Below are 23,624 nucleotides of genomic sequence, written 5' to 3' on the forward strand. Positions count from 1 at the left end.
GCGAATTAACGCACCAACCAGAGTGCGATAAACTTCAAAGGATCTCTGACCAACGTACCAGCGAATTTTCTCCAAGGTGATTACAATAAATATTACTATAATAAAATCATTACGATGCGATTAAAATAAAAGTATAACAAAACGCAATCTCGTTTCTGTGTTGTCTTTCAGATGTCAGATGTTGTCTTTTTAGATGTTTTTAGCTGGTTAGGCGTTCAACCATATTGATGTTTAAAAAGATGTAAACGATTTTAGAAAGAGAGAGCATTTAGAAATAAGATATGATAAATAGTGGGACAGGGATGGGGCAGAGTGATGGAATGACTGACAGAGTGACGAAAGAAGGCGAAAGAGGACGAAAGAAGATGAAAGAAGACAAATTCGGTGAAACGAGCAACAGTGTGTGCTAAATAGAGCGGCAAAGCGACGAAAGTACGGAAAGGCGAGCGAGTTGGCCGAGGCGACAGAAGATTTAAAGCCGCGAATAAAAGTGAGTGTGTGTAAAGTGTAAGGCGTAAAGAAGCGGCGACTGCGAATGATGCTCGAAAAGATCCGTAATTTTCGTAGAGCGAGAAAAACAGAGTGGTGTCCATGAAAAGAAAAAAACAGAGTGTACGGTCGGGGCGAAAGTAAGGAGTAACGAACGGAAGGACGACGGTTAAAGTAACAGGAAGAAGTTGCGGTACGAAGGGCAAAAAGAAGACGGAAGGGAGGTATGTGTAACAGCTTGGAGAGACGAGTAGAGAGCGAAGGAACGGGTGGAACGAGGGAACAACATGGCAACAACATGGTTAAATAGAAGGACACGCAGAGAGAAAGAGGACGTGAGAGTGGAAGAGAGGCGAAAGAGAGGCGAAAGAGAGGCGGAAGAAGAGGAAGAGGCTGTAGCTTATAGCTACGGCTCGTGCTTGAAATGAAACGTTCGTGTTATATTTTACGGCCTTGATCCCGCACGAACATCTTTTGGAAATTAATTACAAGTGGCGCGCTCATCCTGACTAAGAGGTTATGTACCGGCTATGAATTAAGTTTTATACTCGTTTCTACGGTTATACCGTTACTGCCGCGCCTAACGAACGAGTCGGTGAGTTTAAAAAATCGTTTCGCGCGAGATGCGCAAACGCGGTAAATTGATGGAGATGGAGACGAGAATGGGGGAAGAAGGAATTACAAAAGGGGGTGGATGAAGGTTGGTAAACGACAGGATGGTTCGCAACGAAGGCGATTAATCGGAGAGCGTTAAACGCAAGGTCCGTGGCGAAAATTAATTTCTATTCCCTTTTTATATACGTCTGCCACGGAGAGGTGAGAATAACGACCAACGATAAATAACGATCATTGATAAAAATATAGCTAGTATGATAAAAGGATAGATTGGGTAAACGGAATGGGAATAGATCGATAGAAAATAAATTACGAAAAAAAATTCGTTGGTTACTCGCAATATTTAGTTAGATGCGATAATTTAACGATGGTCAAATTTTCTTCATCCACCTACGTATAACGATAGGATCTAGTTGTTAGAAAATTGGGATTAGTTTATCCTTTGCTATAGCCATTTACGTAAATATTACAAATGCTAAATTCTCCTATAATTGGTTTCGCAAGTTGTAGAAACTAGAAAGTTGATTCGAATGATTTCAAAGTAAATGGCAAGAAGTGAGAGACGCTACGTTGGAAATATCTCGCGGTAATGGAAACGTCAAAGGGAAAATTATAAACAAAGAGAGAAGAGTATGGTATAGTATAGTGTAGTATAGTAACGGCGTGTAAGACACAGTGGAAGAAGAAAAACGCTTGCCAGCTGAACAGGTTTTAGGTTAACGAAATCGCTTCATCCTGTTTTCTCACTAGTTCACTGTCGATATCGTTTCCGGCAATGAGTCATTCTTTATAAAAGGGAAGATCCAGATACCAGAAACCAGTTTTACGCTGAATAGTTTATTTCAATCGTGTTTCGTGGTCGAATACCACCATACTAAGGCGTGTTTCGCCTAGACAACGAAATACGATACCTCTTTTTCTATCGATGACGCGCAAATTACGGCGTCTTATAAACAGCCTAGAAAAATGGAGGGGGGAGGGGAGGAAACAGACAGACTAGATTTGCTTGTAGCGAACAGAATCGTTGGTTAAGCCGCTTCGGTCAAGTAACTAAACGACGATGAATACATAGCGAACAAATTTTAAGCGCTATCGAATATCACGTGTGTATGAGACTGATGCGAGTCTTTGTTCGTGCTGCTCGAAGTAAAAAATTTCCTACAGTTTGTTCATAAAAACATAGCCGATGATTATCTTCTTACTATTTATCGTTATACAAGTTTCGAGTCGGTATGTTTCTAAAAAAACCAATAATACCAATTTAATTAATAAAACCATTTAATAACGATTAATTAATAAATTTATCTTTGTTACGAATAGAAGGACGGGGAAGAAATAGAGGATGCGTCTACTATACGTAAAAGATTCGAGTAGTTCCGCAAAATGTAATCTTACGTCATACGCAACTGTAAACAAATTATAAATATAACATTCTGGACGATAGGTTGGTTTATTTTTCAACTTGGAAATTTTTCACTTGCATTTAGTTAGGTACAAAGACGCGCAAAGAGTCTGTAGGTCGTCTGGCGTAAATTTGAATATCGAAAAGCGATAACGACACGGAAGATTTTGTCAACCTCTTCTCGTGCTCGTTCGTCGCGTACTGTCGCTCCACTTTGTTGCTGTCACGGATTCTCTCTCGATCGATTCTCTCGAGTCACGAAAGTAAACTTTCATCCGTATTTTTCGCCCTGTACTTTTTATATATGCGAGTGCCGTTCTTACAGCGGACGTTTCTAGGTATTACGATGCTTGTCGCGTGTACTGTATACAGGTGTATCATCGATCAGATTCTATGGCGTGCTCAGTACGACGCGTACGTTACGCACGCACGATACTGCTATCTTTCGCGAGTATCTCGGAAACTAGATTTTTCGCAACTTGGGACAGACCGATGGAAAATGTTATTCGGAATCATGACCCCGACCACGTATTCGGAGATGGTCGAAATTAGCGAGAACCTAGTTCCCTGACAGGTTCACCTTATCGGTGGAATGGCACGATTATTTGTTTGAACCGAACGGAATCTGACAATAATTATTTCAATTGAAAAATATAACCAGAGGTGATATATACGTACGTATGTACAGCGCGTCAAACAATATCTTTCTTCGTTGAACGATCACTTTACCTCGCAGTCTGATCGTAAATCACTGCTTCTACTGCTGCTGTAGCAGTATCGATACTAATGAGCGAAAAATACGTCCATTACGTATGGGCGATCTAACCAAGTGACGTACAAAGTGTTTCTCGTATAAAGCAAATCTTACATAAAGCAAAATTAAACGGATTCGATCGGTACATTATGTGGTAAGCGAATATGTATATACTTAGGTGCGTGGCTGTCTCGAAAGTAGAATTGTTCGTACATTCGAAAGATAGAGGTATTTGTGCGTGAAAACGATTAGTTTAGAAGATATTCGGATTGTAATATTGTAAAATCTAGCGTACGAATAGGCTGGATAACTCAATTACGAATATCATTTTCTCGATCGTGAAAGAGTTTAACGACCGACCTCGTATTACACCTCGTGTTTCCAAAAAACCAGAGTAGAGAACGCGAGTCGAGACTAATTACTTTGATCCGGTCGATCGATCGCGATCGAATTAAACGGATCACGTTAAGAACATCGAAGACCAAGAAGAAGGAAGAAAAAAGAACGTTGAGGAGGGGATTCGTGGGAAGGGTGGGGAGGGGAGAGAGACTGGGCGAAAAGAGGCGCGTCGTGTATGGTCTTGTTGTTGTTGTACTCAGCGGCAAGTCTAGTCGAATTTCTCTCTCATCTCCGCTGTCGGTTGGTGCGAACGTACAGTCGCGTTTCTACGTGCGTATTCACCGTGTCGTGTCATATGGACGCATCGCGCCGTTGTCGAATACGCGGCGGTACGTTGGCGGGAATGTGAGAATGGGGGAATGCAGGAATGCGGGAATTCGGGAATCTGAACCAGCTTGGCCGCGGATAAACGATAAGGGGGTAAGGAAATCGGCAGTGACGATCGTAGGATTTATCCATCAAAAATAAATGCTCGAATAATCGTTTATCGAATAGCTTTGTCGATACAAAGATTTGCTTATTCGGCGTGACACGTATGATTCTCTCTATCTAATTTTAGGATAACTCGCGCGATAAATCACGGTAAATCGTTTCGAATGTCGAGGGGTGGAAATTGTAGGACGAAACTAGAATATAAAAGGATTAGGTTAGACGGAGTAATTTCTTTATTGCAATTCGATGAACATTGTGAATTGGGTGGACGAGAAGACAGGAAGAAGGAGGTAACGAGGAGACGGCGGTGATCTATTTGTGGATCGATTAGTCGCGTGAAAAAAAAAGAAAAAAAGAAAGAAAAAGAAGAAAACTGTAAAAAAGGGAAACCAAAAAGTGAGATTCGAAAAAAGGTGTCTTGTACAAGGTACTAGTGCACTTGGGAATATCGAAATGGTGGAAGAAAGAAAGAAGCAAGGCGTCGTTGAAATAATTACGAACCGTAAGGCGAAGGGGCACGATAGGTTCGTGTCCGAGAATTAAAAACGCTGCTGGAATAATTCAAATTCAGGAAAAAGAAAGTGTGACGCGAAGAAGAGTGAGAAGTTGTAAAAGATTGGAGCAAAAGTTGGCGGAGATTGCGAGGCTCGTCGTGTAATCGTCGCGTAATCGTCGCGTAATCTTCGCGTAATAGAGAAAAATGGGAAAAGAAGAAGCAGCGGAATAGTAACACGACCGAGAAAGATAAAACGAACGAAATTTGAACGATCTAGGTGCGTTTGTGAGTTAAGTACGAATTTCTGATGAAATAATTAACTTGCGTCTTTCGGTAATATCGTATATGATAATATCGCAATTGTGTGTGTGTGTGTGTGTGTGTGTGTGTGTGTGCGTGCGCGTGCGTGCGTGCGTGCGTGTGTGTTATCGTTGAAATTTATCGTTGAGAAAGGGGAGGAACAGCGAATTAAATAGATGGGCTTTCTCTTATGTAAATTCGAGAAACGGACAGGTATGTAAAAATAATTCGTAATTGATAATGTGATATAGAGGAAGATAAAAAGATGAAAAGATAGAAAATATAGGCGTTTTATAGAAGGCTCTGGTATAAAAATATCAATGAAAAATAAGCGAAATTTGCTTTCCTAACACCGCGAATAAAAGATAAATTGGAAACATCTCGGAGCAAGAAACAACGAGGAAGAACGAGGAACAGCAAGGAAAAAACTCGAAGCTTCGAATCGAAAGGAAATATGTAAAATACGCAGTAGGAATGGAACTGTAAAATCAATCGCGATACTTGGGAAGGTGAGAGATTAGCAGAGAGATTAGTTTGCTGCACCTGCGCCGATAGGTTATCCGCTGGCATGTGACGGAATCACGAGAAGATTTTGATCAACGAGAAAAATTTGAGATTAAAATTCAAGTTGTCCTTAAACTGACGCTGCTGCTCTATCTGATTTGGAAGAATAGAGCTACCTTGTAATTGAAGATTATCCGAATGCAGTTAGGTGCGTGCAACACGTTGCATTATGCGATGGACGCGACAATTTAATCGATCGGAGACGGCTTACACGAATTGTACGAATTGAATTTTACGAAGATCGACGACGAGTAACGACGAGTAACGACGAGTAACGACGAGTAACGACGAGTAACGACGAGTAACGATGTGTACCGACCGCGCAAATTCCAACACACGCATTAAAAGTTTATAACACAACGACGTCTCATTAACGAACGAAGATTGCCGATTCGACAAACGATTCTCGTGAAAAGGCGGTTCTCGTTTGTACGTTTATCATTTCCACTTGTACCTTACTGTTTTCTTCGTGTCGTTTAACGTTAGCATCGGACCGTTTCATTATTATTTACCACCACGGTGAATTTACGCGATAAAGCGATACATATAGAGAATAATATAATGAATAGAGAAATAAATAAAATAGTAAAGGAAGAAAAGCAAATAAATAGAGAAACAAAGGAATAACGGTGGAGAAAGTAGAGTGTATTTGGTCAAATAATTCCACGTATAACGGCCAGAAGTCGTGTGGGTTCTTGGAAAATCCGACCGAGGATGAGACTTACTCGAGTCAAGGTCTCCAAGTATACATAGCAGCAGAATCGTCGAGCTCCGTGCTTTTCAGAGTTTGTTGGAAGTTGTGTGGACGAGCAACGGTCATTTTGACGCTTGTCGATACTTGGGTTCGCGATTTAGATCCTTTCCTTTTTAATTGATCAACGAGTTTGATTGGCTTAACAGCAATTAACGGCAATTAACGGCAAATAACGGCAAACAACGGGAAATATTCGTTACTAGGCTTCGTACAAGCTTAATATTTAATACTTCGTTCAACGTTCAAGTCGAACATCTAGTTAATTGAAATATCGAATATCTAATTTAGTAAGGTACCAACGTCTCATCTTTAATCGGAAAAAGCAGCAGTTGAGTGGGATTTTCAACGGAACGATGTTGGGTGAAATCGGTGAAATTATGCAGCGATCAGTTTCGAGATATTCAAAGTGCTGTTCGTGTCCGACGCTAACGAGAAATTTTCTTCTTTTGTGGTTGTTGTCTCTGTCAGCCGGCGTCGCTTGTTCCTTCAACAAATGTTGCCCATTTGGAGAAGTTTTCTCAGGGATGTCGAAAGTGGATTGCGTTGCGTCGCCACGTGCTCCGCAAATCGTTGCCAGTGATCCTACTAACAAGAACGTAACTTACGGCCAACTTCCCATTTGCCAGAAGCCTGAATACATTACCACTCTGTCTCTTGATGAAATCAACTCGGCTGATATTTTACAGGTACGCGATAGCGGTTGCTTGTTTTACTTTATGTTTGTCAATACATGTTGCAAATCGTGCTATATAAAGAATCGATGCAGATCTTGCTACCACTTTTCTTAGACGAAACATTTATGATACAACAACGATAAGGGAAAATATTACGATAATAAGCATGAAAAGTGACCGCAGGATGACGCAGCAACTAAGTTGTCGATGAAAGTTTAAACTTTTTCGTATTTACAGAGTCCGTACTGTATCGATATTCTGTACAACGATATCACTCGGGTCGTTGTTCCGACGCTCGTGCACTGTAAATCGAACGAAGACAAGGATCGAACACGTCCATTCCCAAAAGCACCATCGTTATCGGAATTTTTAAACGTCAGAAAATGTTGCTCGAATAATACAGTTTTTAACGTAGTAACGGGAGGCTGTGAATTCGATCGTTATTACTCGAAAACGAACCATTTCTTGCCGTTACTCACTGATTACTTACGGGAAAACGAGCATTTTCCGAACGTGGAGTTATTCCTGCTTCATACAGGCATGCCCAAATGTTCATCAGGCGCGATCTTTACGCACGAGATCGATTCAGCAGACATCATCAATGGAACTTTACAGGTGAGTGGATCCTCGAACGCGAATTCGCGCCACGCCAGATTCTCCATTTTTCAATCTCCAATCTCTAATCTCCAATCTCCAATCTATTCGTTATATATGTAACTAATTGTTTCCTAATCATTTAGTTTTCAATCGAGTTTCTAGAACGAACGAAGAAAATACAGGAAAAGGAAAGAAAAGAAAAGAAAACTTGCCCACCTTGCCCCAATTTTTCGAAGTTATACCGTAAAATATAACAATGTAGTAATTTATACCATCTGGATCGTTAAATTCAAACATTTTTTTTTTTCGGAGCCACAATATCTGTAACAACGAAGATAAATGAGTTGGTCGAAGGATCTTGGAATTTGGGGGAAAAACCATTTTGTTACACGAGGAGAAACAAATTTCAAGGATAGCCAACTATATGTATATTTTTCCAAGCGTTCATTTACTTACGTGACGCATCTTCTTGCTCAACTGTACTCTCTTTGTTGCATTTATTTGAATTCTATACCATTTACAAAGATATCGTTATCAGCATATCGTTAGGGGCACGCCAATCTCGATATTCCTGCTCGTTCTCTGCTTCAGATAATATATTTCCACAAACGTTTCAGCGCTGCTGTATACTTCTGCGTATATATATATATACACACACACACACACACACACACACACACACACACACACACACACACACATATATAGTAAAAAGTGTAATATTCAGTTAAATATAATAGATTTGTATATACTTGAAACTATTCGATATTCATAAAAGAGATACGTATACGTGGCATTAGGAAAATAGTGAAGAAGCAGAGGAAAGCCGGAGCAAATTGATACGGTTCTTAGCTTTCGACTAAAGAAATTGTTGTCTTACCTCATGAGACATAGATCAGAAGTGAATATTCGAAAGAGTATGATAGAGCGTGAATAAAAGTAGGTGGTTAAATTTCACTGTATCAAGGCACCCACACGATTTGAATTTGTCGAAGCGTTTATCTAACAAAGAGGTAGGAAATTTCCGGCTTTAGTTACGCGAACGATGAAGTCACGCATAAAGAAGCGTACGCCTTAAATTATAACAAACAAAGTTGGGACACGACGCAAGCGTTAATTCGTTCCAGGTTGCAGCAGCGGCCAGGCATCAACGGTTTCGTCATTGTCCCTTTCTCTAGGCTCGTTGTTCCGTCGAATTTTTTCTCACCGTATTCAGCAGACGCGGTTTCGAACGGATAAACGGAATATTATTAAAGCTCTTATTTCCATGCAACACTTTTATCTTGCTTTCTGTTTTCTTTCTTTTACTGTTCTCCACTTATATATAGTTACAATCTGTATTTGGTGTATTTTCCTTTCTTTTCTACAACAGATTGTTTCTTTTTCGAAAAATTGTCTGTTCCCTAATTATCGAGTATTTCAAATATATCTTGAAACGCGAACGTGTTATTAGCTGTTCGATGAAAGATTTCTCCTTACTCGCAGAGAGTACGAATTTTTATTTCTTTACGACAATCTGATCGAGGGTTCGAGAAGTTCCGGAAAAAGAAAAGGAAAGAAAAAGAAATATCTATATACGCGATTAAACAAAATAGATTTAGACATACAAATTAGGTTAATTTTTATAACGTAATGACTTAAAGAATAAAATTAATAAGCAATCCGAGAGACTACACGTGGTGCGGTAATAATTATTAAAATTAAGATATTACGTATTTTAGCGTATAATATTATAATTAGTATAGTAAATTGTTTACAATAACAGGGGAAACAAATATTTCTAATCCAAGAAAAAAAGAAAAAAAAAAGGAAAGAAGAGAAGGGAAAGAGAAAAAGAAATTCTAGTATTCTATTCTAACGCGAATGGAAATGTATAAATTTTCCTGTTAAATAGGATAGCGTAAGTTATATTATTCTTCTGTATTCTTTTTTCTTTTGACGTATATTCATCAGCATATCCAGCAGCACCGTTTGTTCGTGTTATAAAGTATAAAAAGTAGATTGTAGTACTATAATAAAGTAAAATATCGGTGAAACCGTGGAAAGAGTAAAAATACAAGCAAATACGAGCAAAGTCGGGGAGATTCGCTTCAAAATATAAGCCTAGTTTTCGAGAAAATTCGGTTTGAAAATTTGTTCAGTACGCGTTAATTTGCCAAATTCGCAGTTGGACAGGCGAGATAATCGACAGGTCGTTTTACGCGTGAACGTTGAAAATGTAGCATTCTTTCGTCTTAAGTCTTGTCACGAGGAAAGTTGAATTTTAAAATCTGTCTAATACCTAATGCGTATCCCGAGCTCGTTGTTGACAACGAGCATTAAAACAACACATTAAAAAGGCTACTTTATTTATATATTAAATGTAGTATATTTTCGTACGGGGAACGACCTTCTGTCGATTGTGCATTACTGTGCCTTCCAATACGATCCTCTTATCCTTCGTGTTTCAGCCTTTTACGCCGTGCCGTAGCAGACTGCCTATTGTATACTTGCCGTAATTACGTTATCCGTCGTATAGCAACGAAAAGTGTAATACGCAATGTTACGATATTACTAAGTAGTCCATATTCTACGTATCTGACGCGTCTTTTGTTTTAAATTGAATTTTAATGGATAGCGCGATAGATGGTTCACGAGTCTTCTCTTTTGTGAATTGGAGATTCTACTTAATTATTGCGTGGTATTAGATCGTAATGGATTTTTAATTTGCTTTGTCCTTAGAGTATAATGGACTTTTAATGGCTGTTTTCGTTTAATTGGTTTCCTCTTAAAGCGAAAAACATCGCGACACGGATATTACGTTCGTACACCTCGTGTTGTTTATGATCTTTTACGGATATTAAAAAGATCAACTATTCAACTTTGAATAGCATCCTTATGTTGTCTCGTAGGTACTTTAAAACTACAAATGTGCATGTATTCCTGCTACACCCGCTTTTCTCACTCATATTAATAATATTTTATGCATTCATTAACGTTTACCGCGTTTATCTTCTTTATGTCATATACATAGGTACGTCGGGTAATGTATATTACGCAATCGAATTTTATTTTTAACACATACTTTCACTGCATACGTACGTGTAGGTAAATTACGTATATATAATTATGTATATATAAACAAACTAAAGAGGCAGAAGCTTATGAAATAATAAAGGTAATATAGAGAAGGTTATTAACGTATGTTGAGGTGTGCCTCGAGACGAGTTTGCAGTAGGTGGAAAAAGAAAAAAAGAAGAAAGAAGAAGAAGAAGAATAAATAATTATTATTTATTTTATCGTTAGACAAGAATCGTCGTTTAACATAGTAATTTTTATAGTATAAGATAACTTTTTTGAGGTTTTCTTTAAAACAGATTATCAGATCGAAATATCGTTGAAGCAATGTCGAAGCAATTTTTCGGAATTCCTCCAACGACCATCTTATTTTATCGAGAAGGTCGGAAACTTGTTCCAACGGATTTTGTACGACATTTTATACGAGTAAATTTTATTTTTCATTCCTAACTATAGGACGCGATGCTTGCTCAGCTATTTTGCAGTATATGCTTCGATAACCTTTGCTCGATATCCAGAAGCGGAAGCGACTAGGTGCAGGATTTGATATTTGAACTTTATGGTTCGTGTTCTATAACTTTAAACTTCCACGACGAGTAACGAATTTGATAAGAAGACATTCTGTCGGTCCCCTTTAATTCGTACGTCGACCGTGACAAAACGAAACGAAACGAAACGAAACGAAACGAAACGAAAAGAAACGAAATGAAACGACAAAATCAAGTTACATTTTCCCTCCCGATATTTCCACCTCTGAGGGCACGATACCCTTAGGCATCTTTTACCCTTTGTGTCGTCGAAAATAGACGCGACATCGCGCTAGATTTACAGATACACGGCCGATATTTACTACCCTTGTTTTTAAAAGAATATTTGAAAGAGTATTTGACTGTCCGATTTTTTAAAAGAATAATTTCAGTGGCCCAGCCGGATCGAACGAAGCGTTGCGACAGAATGCACCGTGATTTTTGCATTTTGTGTTTGTCATGAGACGCTTATGTCGCGTGCACTGTGTATAAATAGCGGATAAACGACGGATAAACGACGGATAAACGACGGCCGGAGAAGTTTGTATTATGAAATTTTTTATTTAGCTAGCATTTTTTCCCCACTCGGTTCAATCGCGGTAAAGAAACCTATAGAAAAATATTTGTACGGATAAAAGTGTTTCGCGTTTTCGATGTTTTTGAATTTGAAAATCCGAGCCATAGCTTTCGCCGATGTAAATTCTACTTTCTTTTTATTCCGCATGGGAACGCTATTGCGATACTTTGGTTGACAAACAATACGATTGGTTTAATCGCGTTAATCTTGCAACGAAACTTACTATGCGAGAGAATTATCTCGTTTTCGAGGACCTACTTGGTGCGTAATCCGCGAGCCTGTAGGACGGAGTCACTCGCGGGCGAACCTGGCGCGAGATGAGCGAGCCGCGGGAGATTGAAATGCGATGCGAAATTGGCGGCGAGTTTCTGGGAGAAAGGTGACGCAAACGAATTCGATGCGAAATCGAGGAGTCACTGGGAGATTGGCAAGCCTGGTGGAAGGTGTTAGAAGGGCGAAGAAAATACAGACGAATCTGACGCGCGTGAAATCGGACAGCCATTGGGTTGGCAAGATTTTCCGTTCTATCGAGGCTTTCCTTTTTCCTCGTAATTTACCAGCTTCGTAATTTTGATCGACAAAAGTCGACACGACTCGAGCGATAAAGTCGTATCGTGCGAGTAGGCACGTTCAACGGCGTTGCGAAGGATCGTTGACTCGATCGTTAGGTCTCACGTAACTAGACTCAAATTTTTATTTTTACACTGTTTACCGACAGAAAGATGGCTTTCTTTAAGCATCGCCTTTTGATCTTGGAGAAGAGGTAGAAATCGCAAGAGGCGAGATCTCGCGCGTAGGATGGGTACTCGAGCACGGTGTTGTTTTTGTTAAAAGTGAATAATTTGTTTGGCGGACATCGCGTCGTGGGTGAGCAGTGGCTTGGTTGTTAACTTTTGCAATCCGACATTTTTTGACCGAGCGTAAAAACACGGTTATATTTGAAGATGCGTCAAGTTGTACCGACTGATACGATCGAGCTGAATTTTCTCACATTATCGGTAGTCGAAACATCTTTTATAGCTGTTTGTTTTTTTATCTCTACCCTACCACTCTCGGTTTCCAAGCTGTGTAAGGTCATTCTCGTCTTTTTCTGTCGGACCTCGTATCACCAACAATCGCGGCTCTCTCCCTCTCTCTCTCTCTCTCTCTCTCTCTCTTTCTCTCTATAAATGTTTAGAATAAAAGTGTTTTTGTTTCCTACGTGTTTTTCAAGGAATTTGTACGCTGCAGATGGATTTAGGATGTTTTCTATCTGTAACATGTGCGTTTCTGTTTCCATTCTTTTTATATGATAACCGAAACTACAGTTATACGAAATTAAAGTTAACACATCCGTTAAACAAATCTTTACCACTACTACCTTGCCGCTATTAGGATCGCAATCCTATGCTAATACACATAGTAACAAGTAGAATTTTCTTTTTGTCAGAAATTGTAGATCCGTTACTCAGGATGCTCGCTTCTACGGCACATTGGAAATTCAACAAAATTTTCCAGACAATTATCGTTGTTATGGTAAAGATGGTTCCTAAGATTTTTCAACGAGTATGTTTCCAAACACCCTCCTCGTCCGTCATTTCACATGTAATTGCTCGTGCATCGTTCGTACGAATGCAAATACAACATCCTTACTTAACGATCCGTACCCTTACGATCAATTCTTGGACGATACTCGCCGACGATAGCAGCGACATCTATAGCGACGTTTCGAGCTACGATTTTTTCCCGGTCATCCGGCGATAAATATTGTTTACCATAGTGTAGCGTGGCGCAACACGACGTAGTAAATGTAGTTTCAGATGGTCAGAGCCTTTATCCCGACCGGATAGGAAAGAATGCGAACGCGGTAAATAAATCTACGGGGCGTGGTGGCGGTAGCGGTAGCGACATAGCAGCTGTAGTGGCGGCGGCGGCGACGGCGGCGGCGACGGCGGCGGCACGCCGGTGTGCAATGGCGTAGCAGCGATGCGCCGCCGATGAAACCAAGGACCGCATTGCGGACGGTATCAGATAGAACGGAACTGTCTAGTTGCAATCGAGTGTGTCCTTGCATGCATAGTGCGCCCGGCCGTTGTAGCCGCTGCTCGATAGTTTCAATTTTGCTTTTACCTCTAAATGCTTTCCATTTAAGAAAATTAAACAGGCATCGGAAACATCGATGATGGATTACGATAATAATACACTTTTTTTTTGGCATAAAAGATCGTAACGCGGCATTACCGTGACAGAACAAGACTCGTTTCTCATAGAATGCTGTTGTTAGACATTTTTTCTAATTTTGCAGTTAACGCGATCAATTGTTTGCGATAAAGATTCACAGAATTACAGTAGTAAATATGTCTGGTTAAATAAACAGTACTGCTTTCTCTTGAAATACACCAGTACACTAATTACACTATGCTGATGTATTATGTATTATCGACTAGAAATGAAACGATTTTAATATGTATCGATTCGTAGATAAAAGTGGAAGCAACTTGTTGTAGAAATTTTCGTTAACGCGTCTGAACCGTTATTCGAAATAATAGAAACGAGAGATTGCGATGAATGTGAAACGTGGAAACACTGTTGTTGCCTGTAGAGAATCAATCTACTAATATCTTGGCAATAATTAACAAATTCCAATTACGTAATCATAATTTTCATAAACGCGTTGGAGTTTAACCATTTCTAGAAATTCATATAGACAAGTCAGATCTTGCTTCACCGAAACGTATTATGCGACAAATACTTCTTATGCATGGTTATTGCGAATTATAAAAATTTGAAAATGGTTATACGCCATATCATATTGGCGTAATATCGTTCGTTGTATTGTAAGAAGAGTTAAATTAAGAGAAACTTTATACCGACAGATTATTTCATTAGTAGAAAAATATAAACACCTCTGTTGAAAACAAACTACGCGTATCGTATTTTCTTCGAACGATCTGAGATAACGAAGACAACATTTTGTCGCGTAAATGAATATTAAATGTAACATTGTTGATTCGATAATATCGTTGTATTGATAGGAATGAATATGTTGTATCGTTGAGGTACACTGTTAATTCGATATAGCGAATATCAACGATATCTTAGACGGAGAATCTCGCACGCGAGACGATCAAATGAAACTTTTCAATTGTTACAAGAACGTTACAAGAATCGCTAAAGTTCTGGTCGATTCTCGTCTCCTGCTTTCGCTTACGACTTACGTCGCGTCTTATCGCGACTTACGTTTACGTTCTTCCGCTTTAATCTATCCGTGATATTTGATCCGTCGCGTGCCAGGGACGAATTTTTACGCGTTTTCTCGCGAATACCTTGGAAACGCGTCCGATTGTGCCGGGAGGAACTTGCAAAGACTTTCGAGCAATTCACAGTATCCGGGTTTCTTCGCGTGAACGTGAAAACAGTCGAAATTTTGAATCTTTGAATCTCGTACGAATCAGTCGCCTCTCGTTTAGCATTACGTAAAGTGGTCCCGTGTAATTTTCTAGGTGACACTGGCGACAGGGACAAACGAATCCACGGTGGAGAGTTTCTCCATCACCGAACGAAACTCCTGTCTGGAATTGATGCCGCACTTGCGATCGAAACGCCGGTTCGTAGTCCGTGTGTGTAAGGAGGTAGAATACTGTCGGGACCACCGATGTATACAAAAATGTTGTCCGACGGATGCGGACGATGGCGGCAGTTACATTTGCCCGCACATTGCCAAGTCGGAGAAAAATTTCTACGAGGAAATCTCGAATATTACCGGAGGAACTTGGGATATGACAGGTCTGTATCGCGATGTTGCACGATCGATGGCTGTTAAGTTAAGTTACGTTTGCGTAGCGTCGATTGCAGAAAGGTGGTGACATTTTTAAAAGAACAGAATATAGTATGGTAATACGTGATAATATAGATCCATGTAGTAATATGGGTATATAACGCGAACGTAGTAATATTTTCTCGAACGAGTCGTTCGAAATCACAGAGGATGCAGCATCCGAAACACATCAAGTTATATATATAAAGTTATTATTATTTTGCAATTAGTTACTTACACATCGGTACAAAAGATTCTATCGGAATAAAATCGATTGGTTCGAAACGACGAACATTGCCATTCTATCGTGATCTTCTCTCCTTGAGATAATTTTTTTCTGTTTCCTAGCTTATTATGTATATATTTTCTTATCTCAATAAGGCTCTGTATATATTTTCTTATACACCGATCGATGCGAATTACTCTTCTCTACGTATAAAAAGATGTTTTACACGGTTGTATTGCATAGAAATGATATCATTTTGTATGAATGTTAATTTTGTAAAACTTGTCGCACGAAAGAGGAGGAAAGAGTAGGAAAGAGGAGGAAAGAGGAGGAAAGAGGAGGAAAGACGAGAGAAGACGTAAAATAGTATTGTTGCGCTTGTGTCTTTTTTGTCTCTTTTATAGAACAAGTTGGACGAAATCGGGGAAAATATCTCTCATCTAAGAAATACGTCTTGCGAGAGAAAGGTGACGAAAGTAGCTTGTCCCGAACCAACTAATCTTACTTATGTATATCGTCGGAAAGAATAACCAACGTATTAACGAATTGGTACTAACGTATATTAAATTAATACTAAACGTAACGATCTGTGTAGAAAACTAATTCTCCGTTTCCTCTGTTATTCTCTTGCATTGTTTAAACTTGCATTTCTTATCCCTCAGAATACGGTGTGCGGGTTGGACTCGATTGTTCTAACTTTTACGAAGAAAACATGAACGGTACATACGGTTTAACACCAAACGGATTCCTCAAACTCACTCCGTCAATCTGGTTACCACCAGACATGTACTGCGTGGACAGTCTGGTTACCGACAACACCGACGGTTTATTAGCTTTTATCTGCTTCTTGAACGATGGCGACGATGCAGCCAGGTGAGGGACTTTACTTTCTACTAGACTCGAATAATAAAGAAAATATTTTCCGTTTTATGGTCTTGGTTTATTAATATTCCCGATATTTCGATGCCTGATTTCGATGCCTGTCGCTTGTCTATTTCCGCATCAACCGATTTCCATCAAATTCCGCATCTACGTATCGTACGACTCACATAAATCATACGAAGTATGTTGTTTAAATTTCCATTCACTTCTTCGCCGTCCCCTACCAATTGGAATTTCTTCAAAGTCTTTTTTACACGTAGTCCGTCTAATCTTATTTCATTTCATTCGCGTAAACCACGTCTTTGCAGTTTTTTCGAAAAACTCGAGTCGGTTGGTCGAATTTGAAGAAAGTCGATCCGTTTTAAAAGGGGCGTTTGGCGAGTGTTAGGCGAGTGACTGTATATATAGGCGCGCAATGTTCAAAGTCTTGTCATCGACGTCGTCGTGTATTATTCGAGAAACTGACGATATAAAAGATTGGACTGCTCTCGAGAGGGATGCTGGTCAGCCGTTGAAACCGGAATTCCACATCTTTCGCGGCAGCGCGTATTGTGTCTGCGCTGCATCAATGCCAGATAGCCAGGTTGTTTGCCAGTGATGCTGTGACAATGTATACGCTCGTACATATATCTTGATGCAGAAGAATAAATAACAATGCTACAAGTCCATTTGCCTGATGAATAGAAGAACGGCGGCCATTCACCGGTCGTCACACGAGTCGCAACGAAGTGGCTATACATTCGTGTTTGTTCATTCGCTTCTTCCGCTATAATATACATATGCCTGTACATATCTGTTTCTTGTATTCTTCCGCTGTTTACCATCATTTATTGGTGCACTGTCTCGATCATCTATCGATGATGTTCCAGTAAAGCCTTAACCATTGGAGATCCTTTAATAACACAACTATCCGTTAAATCTGCTAAAATAACTGTATTAGCACGGTATTATTGGTCGTTGCGCGTGGCGCAACACGTTTCTGGAGAAATTAATTTTCATTATTATTCAAATAGAAATAGAATTCTATATACTTGTTGCAGTATATTTTTATACTTATATTATACGGTATATATAATATCAACGTACACGATATACGTACGTACGTATGTATAGAAGTAACACATTGCCGTTTAAAAGTATGTAGTCACTTGACATCTACGATCGTATTTCGCTTTGTGTGTACGTAAGTACGTAAATTATCGACGTAAATTCGGTTTTTAAATAAATTCATCGCATATACACATACGTATACCCAGCTTACGTTTTCAGTGGCGTAAGTTTTCATTTCGTTATTCGATCGTTTGAAACCGCCGAATATTTATACGATGCGTTTCCATTGTATTTCACATTTAATATCGTCGTTTAATATCGTCAGTCCGCTTTGTAGGCTCGATCCTTTCGTTTTACTATGCACCGTATAATTTTAACGCGACTCTTTGTGTCGTTAAAAAAAGTAAAAAAAGCACCGGGTGTTATACAAATATGTACATACATATGTCGAGTCGATAGACGAGCGATACCGTTTTGGAAGCCAACTTGTTGGATTTTTTGCGCTTTTTGGACACAATTATTCAGAGCGTGCTAATTTTCCCTATGAAGCGCGGTTATAGCAAAAGTCTTGATCTTTTTCCTTTTTTCTTTTTTTTTTACTCTTGCGACGAAACGACATTTTCACCTACGAGTATAGTATAAACGTCGACAAAGTAAAAAATATCAGTTTGCATTGGTTTTTACAGGCGTAAGTATTTTTCCATAAACGAGATTCATACTGGAACTATCCTTAAATAAACGTGATATACCATACCTATGACAGAGATAGATAGAATTAGATAGAGTTAGATAGAATTAGATGAAAGTGAAATAAAAATATAAAATTATATCCGTTTTTGATCGCTTAGTATCGTAATAATCGTTTCTATTCTTTCTTTTCAGATTGATAATTTCCTCTATTCTAATGGGAACTAGCTGTATCTTTTTATTTTTGACACTGATCGTCTACCTTTCCCTACCGGTGCTTCAGAATCTGCATGGTAAAACTCTGATGTGCCATATCGCGAGCCTTTTGGTAGGTTACCTTTGCTTGACTGTAATACCTTGGATAACAGTGGAAAATGACAGTGTTACACCGTGCGGTATAGTAGGTAATGCTGTTTATTTTTTGTACAGTTTTCGAAATAAAAGTAAAACAACACGTACGAAATATCCAAATTATCGGATATAAATCGTTTAAGGTCTAGAACTGCGCGTGGAAAGTTTTAGCAAATAGTAAAATTCAAATTTTTTCACGTAAAATTATCCAAACGATCCGTTGAGGGCTTCGAGCCCTAAATTTACGTAATACGATAAATAATTTCAGAAATAGAGCGAAACCACAGTGCCTCGATACGCGCGAAACTTTCTTCGCTATTTTCGTATCTCGACCAAAAATTATCGTTAATGCATTTCGCGCTATCACGAACGTATCGCGCTTTTGTACCTGTAGATGTAAACACATTGCGAATAAAGCCGTTCAAGAATTGTCGGAAGTTGAACATTCTTTTCGAGGAAAAGGGTCGAGTTGCATCCCGTGGCCCCCTTTCGATTGGCTTTAGATTCGGCTCACGACGAGTAGCATACGACGCGATACAAAAAGATTTCGTCTTGAATGTCAAGGTTAAAAGGTTAATTTTGCACTGACTTTTTTTTTTTTACAAACCTTCACCGATCAGCCTCGCGCTGATCAGTACAGGATTCTCTTACAGGATCAGTACAGACTCTCTTTTTTTCATACTCTGTACATATTAAAATTATGCAAAAAGATGTTGAAAATTATGGCATAAAGATTGTCAAGAAATTACAAGCGTATGTTCTACAACCGCTTTATTTATCAGCGTTTGTCTTCGTATTTAGGATACATCATGTTCTTCTCCATGATGTCGGCGTTTTCCTGGTTGAACGTCATGTGCTTCGATATATGGCAGACATTCGGGTAAGACGTTACTACTAGTCGTTTAAGTTATCTTCTTCGGACCCGTTGCTCAAGCTTTTTACATTCTTTCCTGTCTTTTCCATCTTTCTTCCTTCCTGCTTGGTTATAATTTTCGCGTAGGTTTTCGATCTGAATCGAATAAATGTGAATTATAAATCAAAATTGAAATGGTAGAAAGAAAATTAGTTGGAAAATATGAAGCGCCCTCGATCAAGGGCGTATTCAAGCATCTTTCGCGTAATAGATCGCTATGATAAGCTTTATAAAGACAGTTTTTCTCTGGGTTAATCTGTTGATTTCCGCGTTTGAAAAACGTATAGAGGTGTACAATATTTGAAATTGTTTCGTGTACGATGTTGGTTTATCGAAGATTTTAGCATGTAGTTTCCCATTCGACGTTAAGTCGTTGTAGAAGTTTGTGTCTCCTAGTTGTTATTTTGCCTGGTTACATACATATACACATATATAAATATATAAATATAATCGTCGGGCCGATATTTTCCGCTAAGCGCGATATTTGCCGGTAAGCTTAAACCGTAATTATATCGATCGCGATACAGACAACGGTGAGCGGGAAAATTGGCATTTGCGGCGGCTAAATCATACCGCTACTCGCTACTTCTTTCTATATTTGATCCGTCATAGATCTGTTTCCGTGATGTTTACGATCATGTCGTTATAAAATGGGCCTACGCTGCTCCTCGGCTATTAAATTATTAGTTACTACGTAGCCGATACATGTCCGCCGCTTGGATACCTACTAAAACGATAAACATAAAAATTGGTCGCCTCTCTGCCGCTCGTTCGCACTATGGCCTATTTCACGTATAAATCTATCACATTCATTTATTTTTCACGAAGACGCGAAGATAGAGTGCGTGAGCGTGCCGAAGAAGCGATGTAGAAATAGGAAGAAATAGGAAGAAATAGGAAATAGGAATAGAAATAGGAATAGGGGCCCGTCATTATGACTGAATTGTCTAAGAAGGGCTGCACGTTCGTACGGCAAATATGCGAGTATAACTCCGATCAACGGGCGAAAAAGACTCTGCCTCTATGCAGCCTCGTCTTTCTATTCCCAAATCGCCTTTCTTTTCGCTTGATTTTCCATTCGAATTCGCACGTACACGGTAACATGTGACGCGCGTACTCTATCTTTATATCTCTATGCTTACTTTCTGCCGCTTTGTCATTATTTGTTTAACTCGTTTAACTCGTTTTACCCCTCGTCGCCCTGCTTGTCATTTTCTCTTTTCTCCGTTCTTCTTTTCTTCTTTCGATTAACGAACATTTATAATTCATCGTATAACGATTTTTCTATATAACGCCGTTTCCGCAATAAAGGAAATCGTGCCCCAAGCCTTTGTCGATATACACAGAGATTATAGGAAATAGCTTCGTGCTAATATTTGAAAGATTATTTTAGCGCGATCACAGCCCATTCTGAGCCACTTGGCTATAACCGACGCTCGGCTTTAGTTTTCAAGATACAAAGCAATTTACGTTTAATATTACACGGAAGTGCATGTAAAATAATCATTATGCGATTACGCGTGGCGATGATGATTTCGTAGTACACGATTCCTATTTAAATCTAGAGACGATAATCTCTACGCTGTACTACACACGTCCGCTATATCTATTTTTCGTTTCGAATGGTACGTGAAATGGCACGCGAAATAGCACAGATAAAATAACATTATACGTTCTATCCTATATAAGCATATATATATATATATATATATATATATATATATATATATGTGTATATAAAAACCTTGCGATATCACTTGCAATTTCGCTTACCAACACTTTCACTTATTCGCAATATTTCACCAAAACAGATAGAAACTTCAAACATTGGAAAATCTCTTTTGCCAGGAAAGTACACAGTATCAGGAGTCAAAATCACAACAAAAGATTCCTGTTATACGGTGTATATGCGTGGGGCGTGTCGATGTTCATCATGTTCATCTGTATCCTGAGTGACCAGATGCATATTCTGCCGGAGAATTTGAGGCCTGAATTTGGTTTAGAAAGCTGTTGGTTCAACTGTGAGTTATCGATTATCTTTTTAAACGCTTAAGACGAGGTTGGATCAAGATGTGACAATTACGAACGTCATTTTTATCGGGCTTGTTATATTCTATTGGGTTGAAACATTGGATGGAACGATAACGTCGTGCTTCGACCAATGCTAAGATAAATTAAGATAAAAAAGTTTCAAATAGCTCGCTGTTTATGATAATTTCAGGTTACTATATTTCTGTGCGTTTAGAAAATCAACATTCAAACGAAAACGTTTCGTATAGGCATCTTTTCAACCACAAACATTGACATCTCTCTACGAAAGCTCCGTGGTTAACAAAATGACGGCAATACCATCGAATTTACCAATTATCCGGCTCAACTGGAATTTCGAGTTGCCGCGGCTCGGTGACAACGTACGATAGTACGTTGCAGTAGAGCCGCAGCTAGCTATATTGCCATATCGAAAGAGACGTTAGTAACTTACTACTGGAAATATCGTTGTTGTTGCAGCACCTATGGGACACGCGGAATTAATTTTCTTCACGGCACCAGTCACCATCCAATTGATAACGAATATAGTGTTCTTTATTCTCACGGCGAAGGAATGCAACAAGGTGAAAGCTGAGATAAGCAAAGTTTCGTCTTTAGACGTTAGGAGCAAACGATTTCACAGTGACAAAACTAAGTAAGTTTACTTGTCCCTTAAACGCCTTTTGTCCTAGTATTATGTGAGTTTGCAAGCATCGATTAAACATCTGGTTGTACGTCAAAGTTCTGTTTAGTAAAGTAGTAAGACGACGATAGCGAGTAATTATGGAAAATATCTTATAATTGAGATGTTGTTACGAGATTAATTTAATAATTCATTACCTATAGGCTACGATCGTAACGCTATATATTGTTACCAATTCAGGTTCATCATGAACGTGAAGCTATTTGTCGTCATGGGTATGTCCTGGAGCGCCGAGGTCGTCTCTAAGTTGCTGAAAACATACACCGGAGTCCAGTACCAGGATGAATTATTCTATGTGACGGACGTGGTGAACAGTCTTCAAGGTGTTTTGATATTCGTTTTATTCGTGGTGAAGCGACGAGTTCACAAAGCATTGAAGAAACGACTAGGCTACGGTTCGAAGAAGAAACGCGAAGCCAGTTCGACGCTACAAGATCCGTACAGAGTAAGAAAAAGCGCGAGTAACAGCACGCTAACGTCCAGCTTTGGAGTTAGCTTGACACCTTGACACCTTGATCAAAGAATATAAAATTGTCCGCGACAGACAATCACGTGTTACTACGTGTTTCAAGCTCGATCCAAAGCTCACTTCCTTGTGTTTCTTGTTTTATTAAATACGTACTTGGTTTCAGGTTGTGTCACTTCGCCTTTCTCACGATTCTCGTCTCGTTTATTATCGTTTACTATCGTTTACTATCGTTGTCATTTTAGTAATTAGCAAACGTTTCTCCAACGACGAGAAATGGAATGTCGTAGGGGCGTGCGAAACGACTGAAAGAAATTCGTTGCCGCCGAAAAAGGGAACGAAAAGTATTGCAGCGAAGCATTTGTAGATCGCTACGTTAAGTTTCGGCAAAGTTTCAACACAAACAAGCTTGTTTCAACTTTTTGTAAGAACAAGAATTTATCGCGTAGTCGTAAAAATTAATATCACTCGTTGTTCGCGGAGCTGTTTACATAAATCTGACAAAACAAACTTCTACTACCTTTTTCTAGCTTTAGTAGCTTTTCTACCGTATAAAGCTGATTTTCAACTAAATTTAACGAATCACATAAAATAGCATAACCTTTATTAGAGTCTGATCCATCTTGTCTATCTTAGCAACGACAGATAATACGTAATACTAGCGAATAATAAATAGGAGATAGTAAGGTAAAAACGGGCCTAAATTCTAACGAAGCGAAATTTTTAAATATGTCCTGCTGATATTCGTTATTCGTTATTCGTTATTCGTTATTCGTTATTCATGTTTCTCCGTGTGTGTAGCTGTAACTGTAACTGTAACTGTAACTGTAACTGTAACTGTGTGTAATTGTATTATTTCTATATACATATAGGTTATACTATATA

The 23,624-nt window shown here is 39.0% G+C and overlaps 1 protein-coding gene across 3 annotated transcripts; it reads left to right on the plus strand.

The window, feature by feature from the left end:
* The first annotated feature begins 3,799 nt into the window (after positions 1-3,799).
* On the plus strand, positions 3,800-23,624 carry LOC126869398 (probable G-protein coupled receptor Mth-like 3). Of its 3 annotated transcripts, XM_050625873.1 has the most exons (11): positions 3,803-5,100; positions 5,185-6,891; positions 7,117-7,494; positions 15,120-15,402; positions 16,322-16,532; positions 18,474-18,682; positions 19,431-19,509; positions 21,391-21,563; positions 22,051-22,225; positions 22,454-22,718; positions 22,906-23,624. In XM_050625873.1, the coding sequence occupies exons 2-11, from the start codon at positions 6,559-6,561 to the stop codon at positions 23,104-23,106; spliced, it is 2,307 nt and encodes a 768-aa protein (XP_050481830.1). In that variant the 5' UTR covers positions 3,803-5,100; positions 5,185-6,558; the 3' UTR covers positions 23,107-23,624. The 3 variants fall into 3 exon arrangements, with proteins under 3 accessions (XP_050481831.1, XP_050481830.1, XP_050481828.1); XM_050625871.1 differs by having other exon boundaries at positions 3,803-6,891; XM_050625874.1 differs by lacking the exons at positions 18,474-18,682; positions 19,431-19,509 and having other exon boundaries at positions 3,800-6,891.

This window comes from Bombus huntii, chromosome 9, assembly GCF_024542735.1.
Source record: "Bombus huntii isolate Logan2020A chromosome 9, iyBomHunt1.1, whole genome shotgun sequence".
NCBI classification, from domain to species: Eukaryota; Metazoa; Arthropoda; class Insecta; order Hymenoptera; family Apidae; genus Bombus; species Bombus huntii.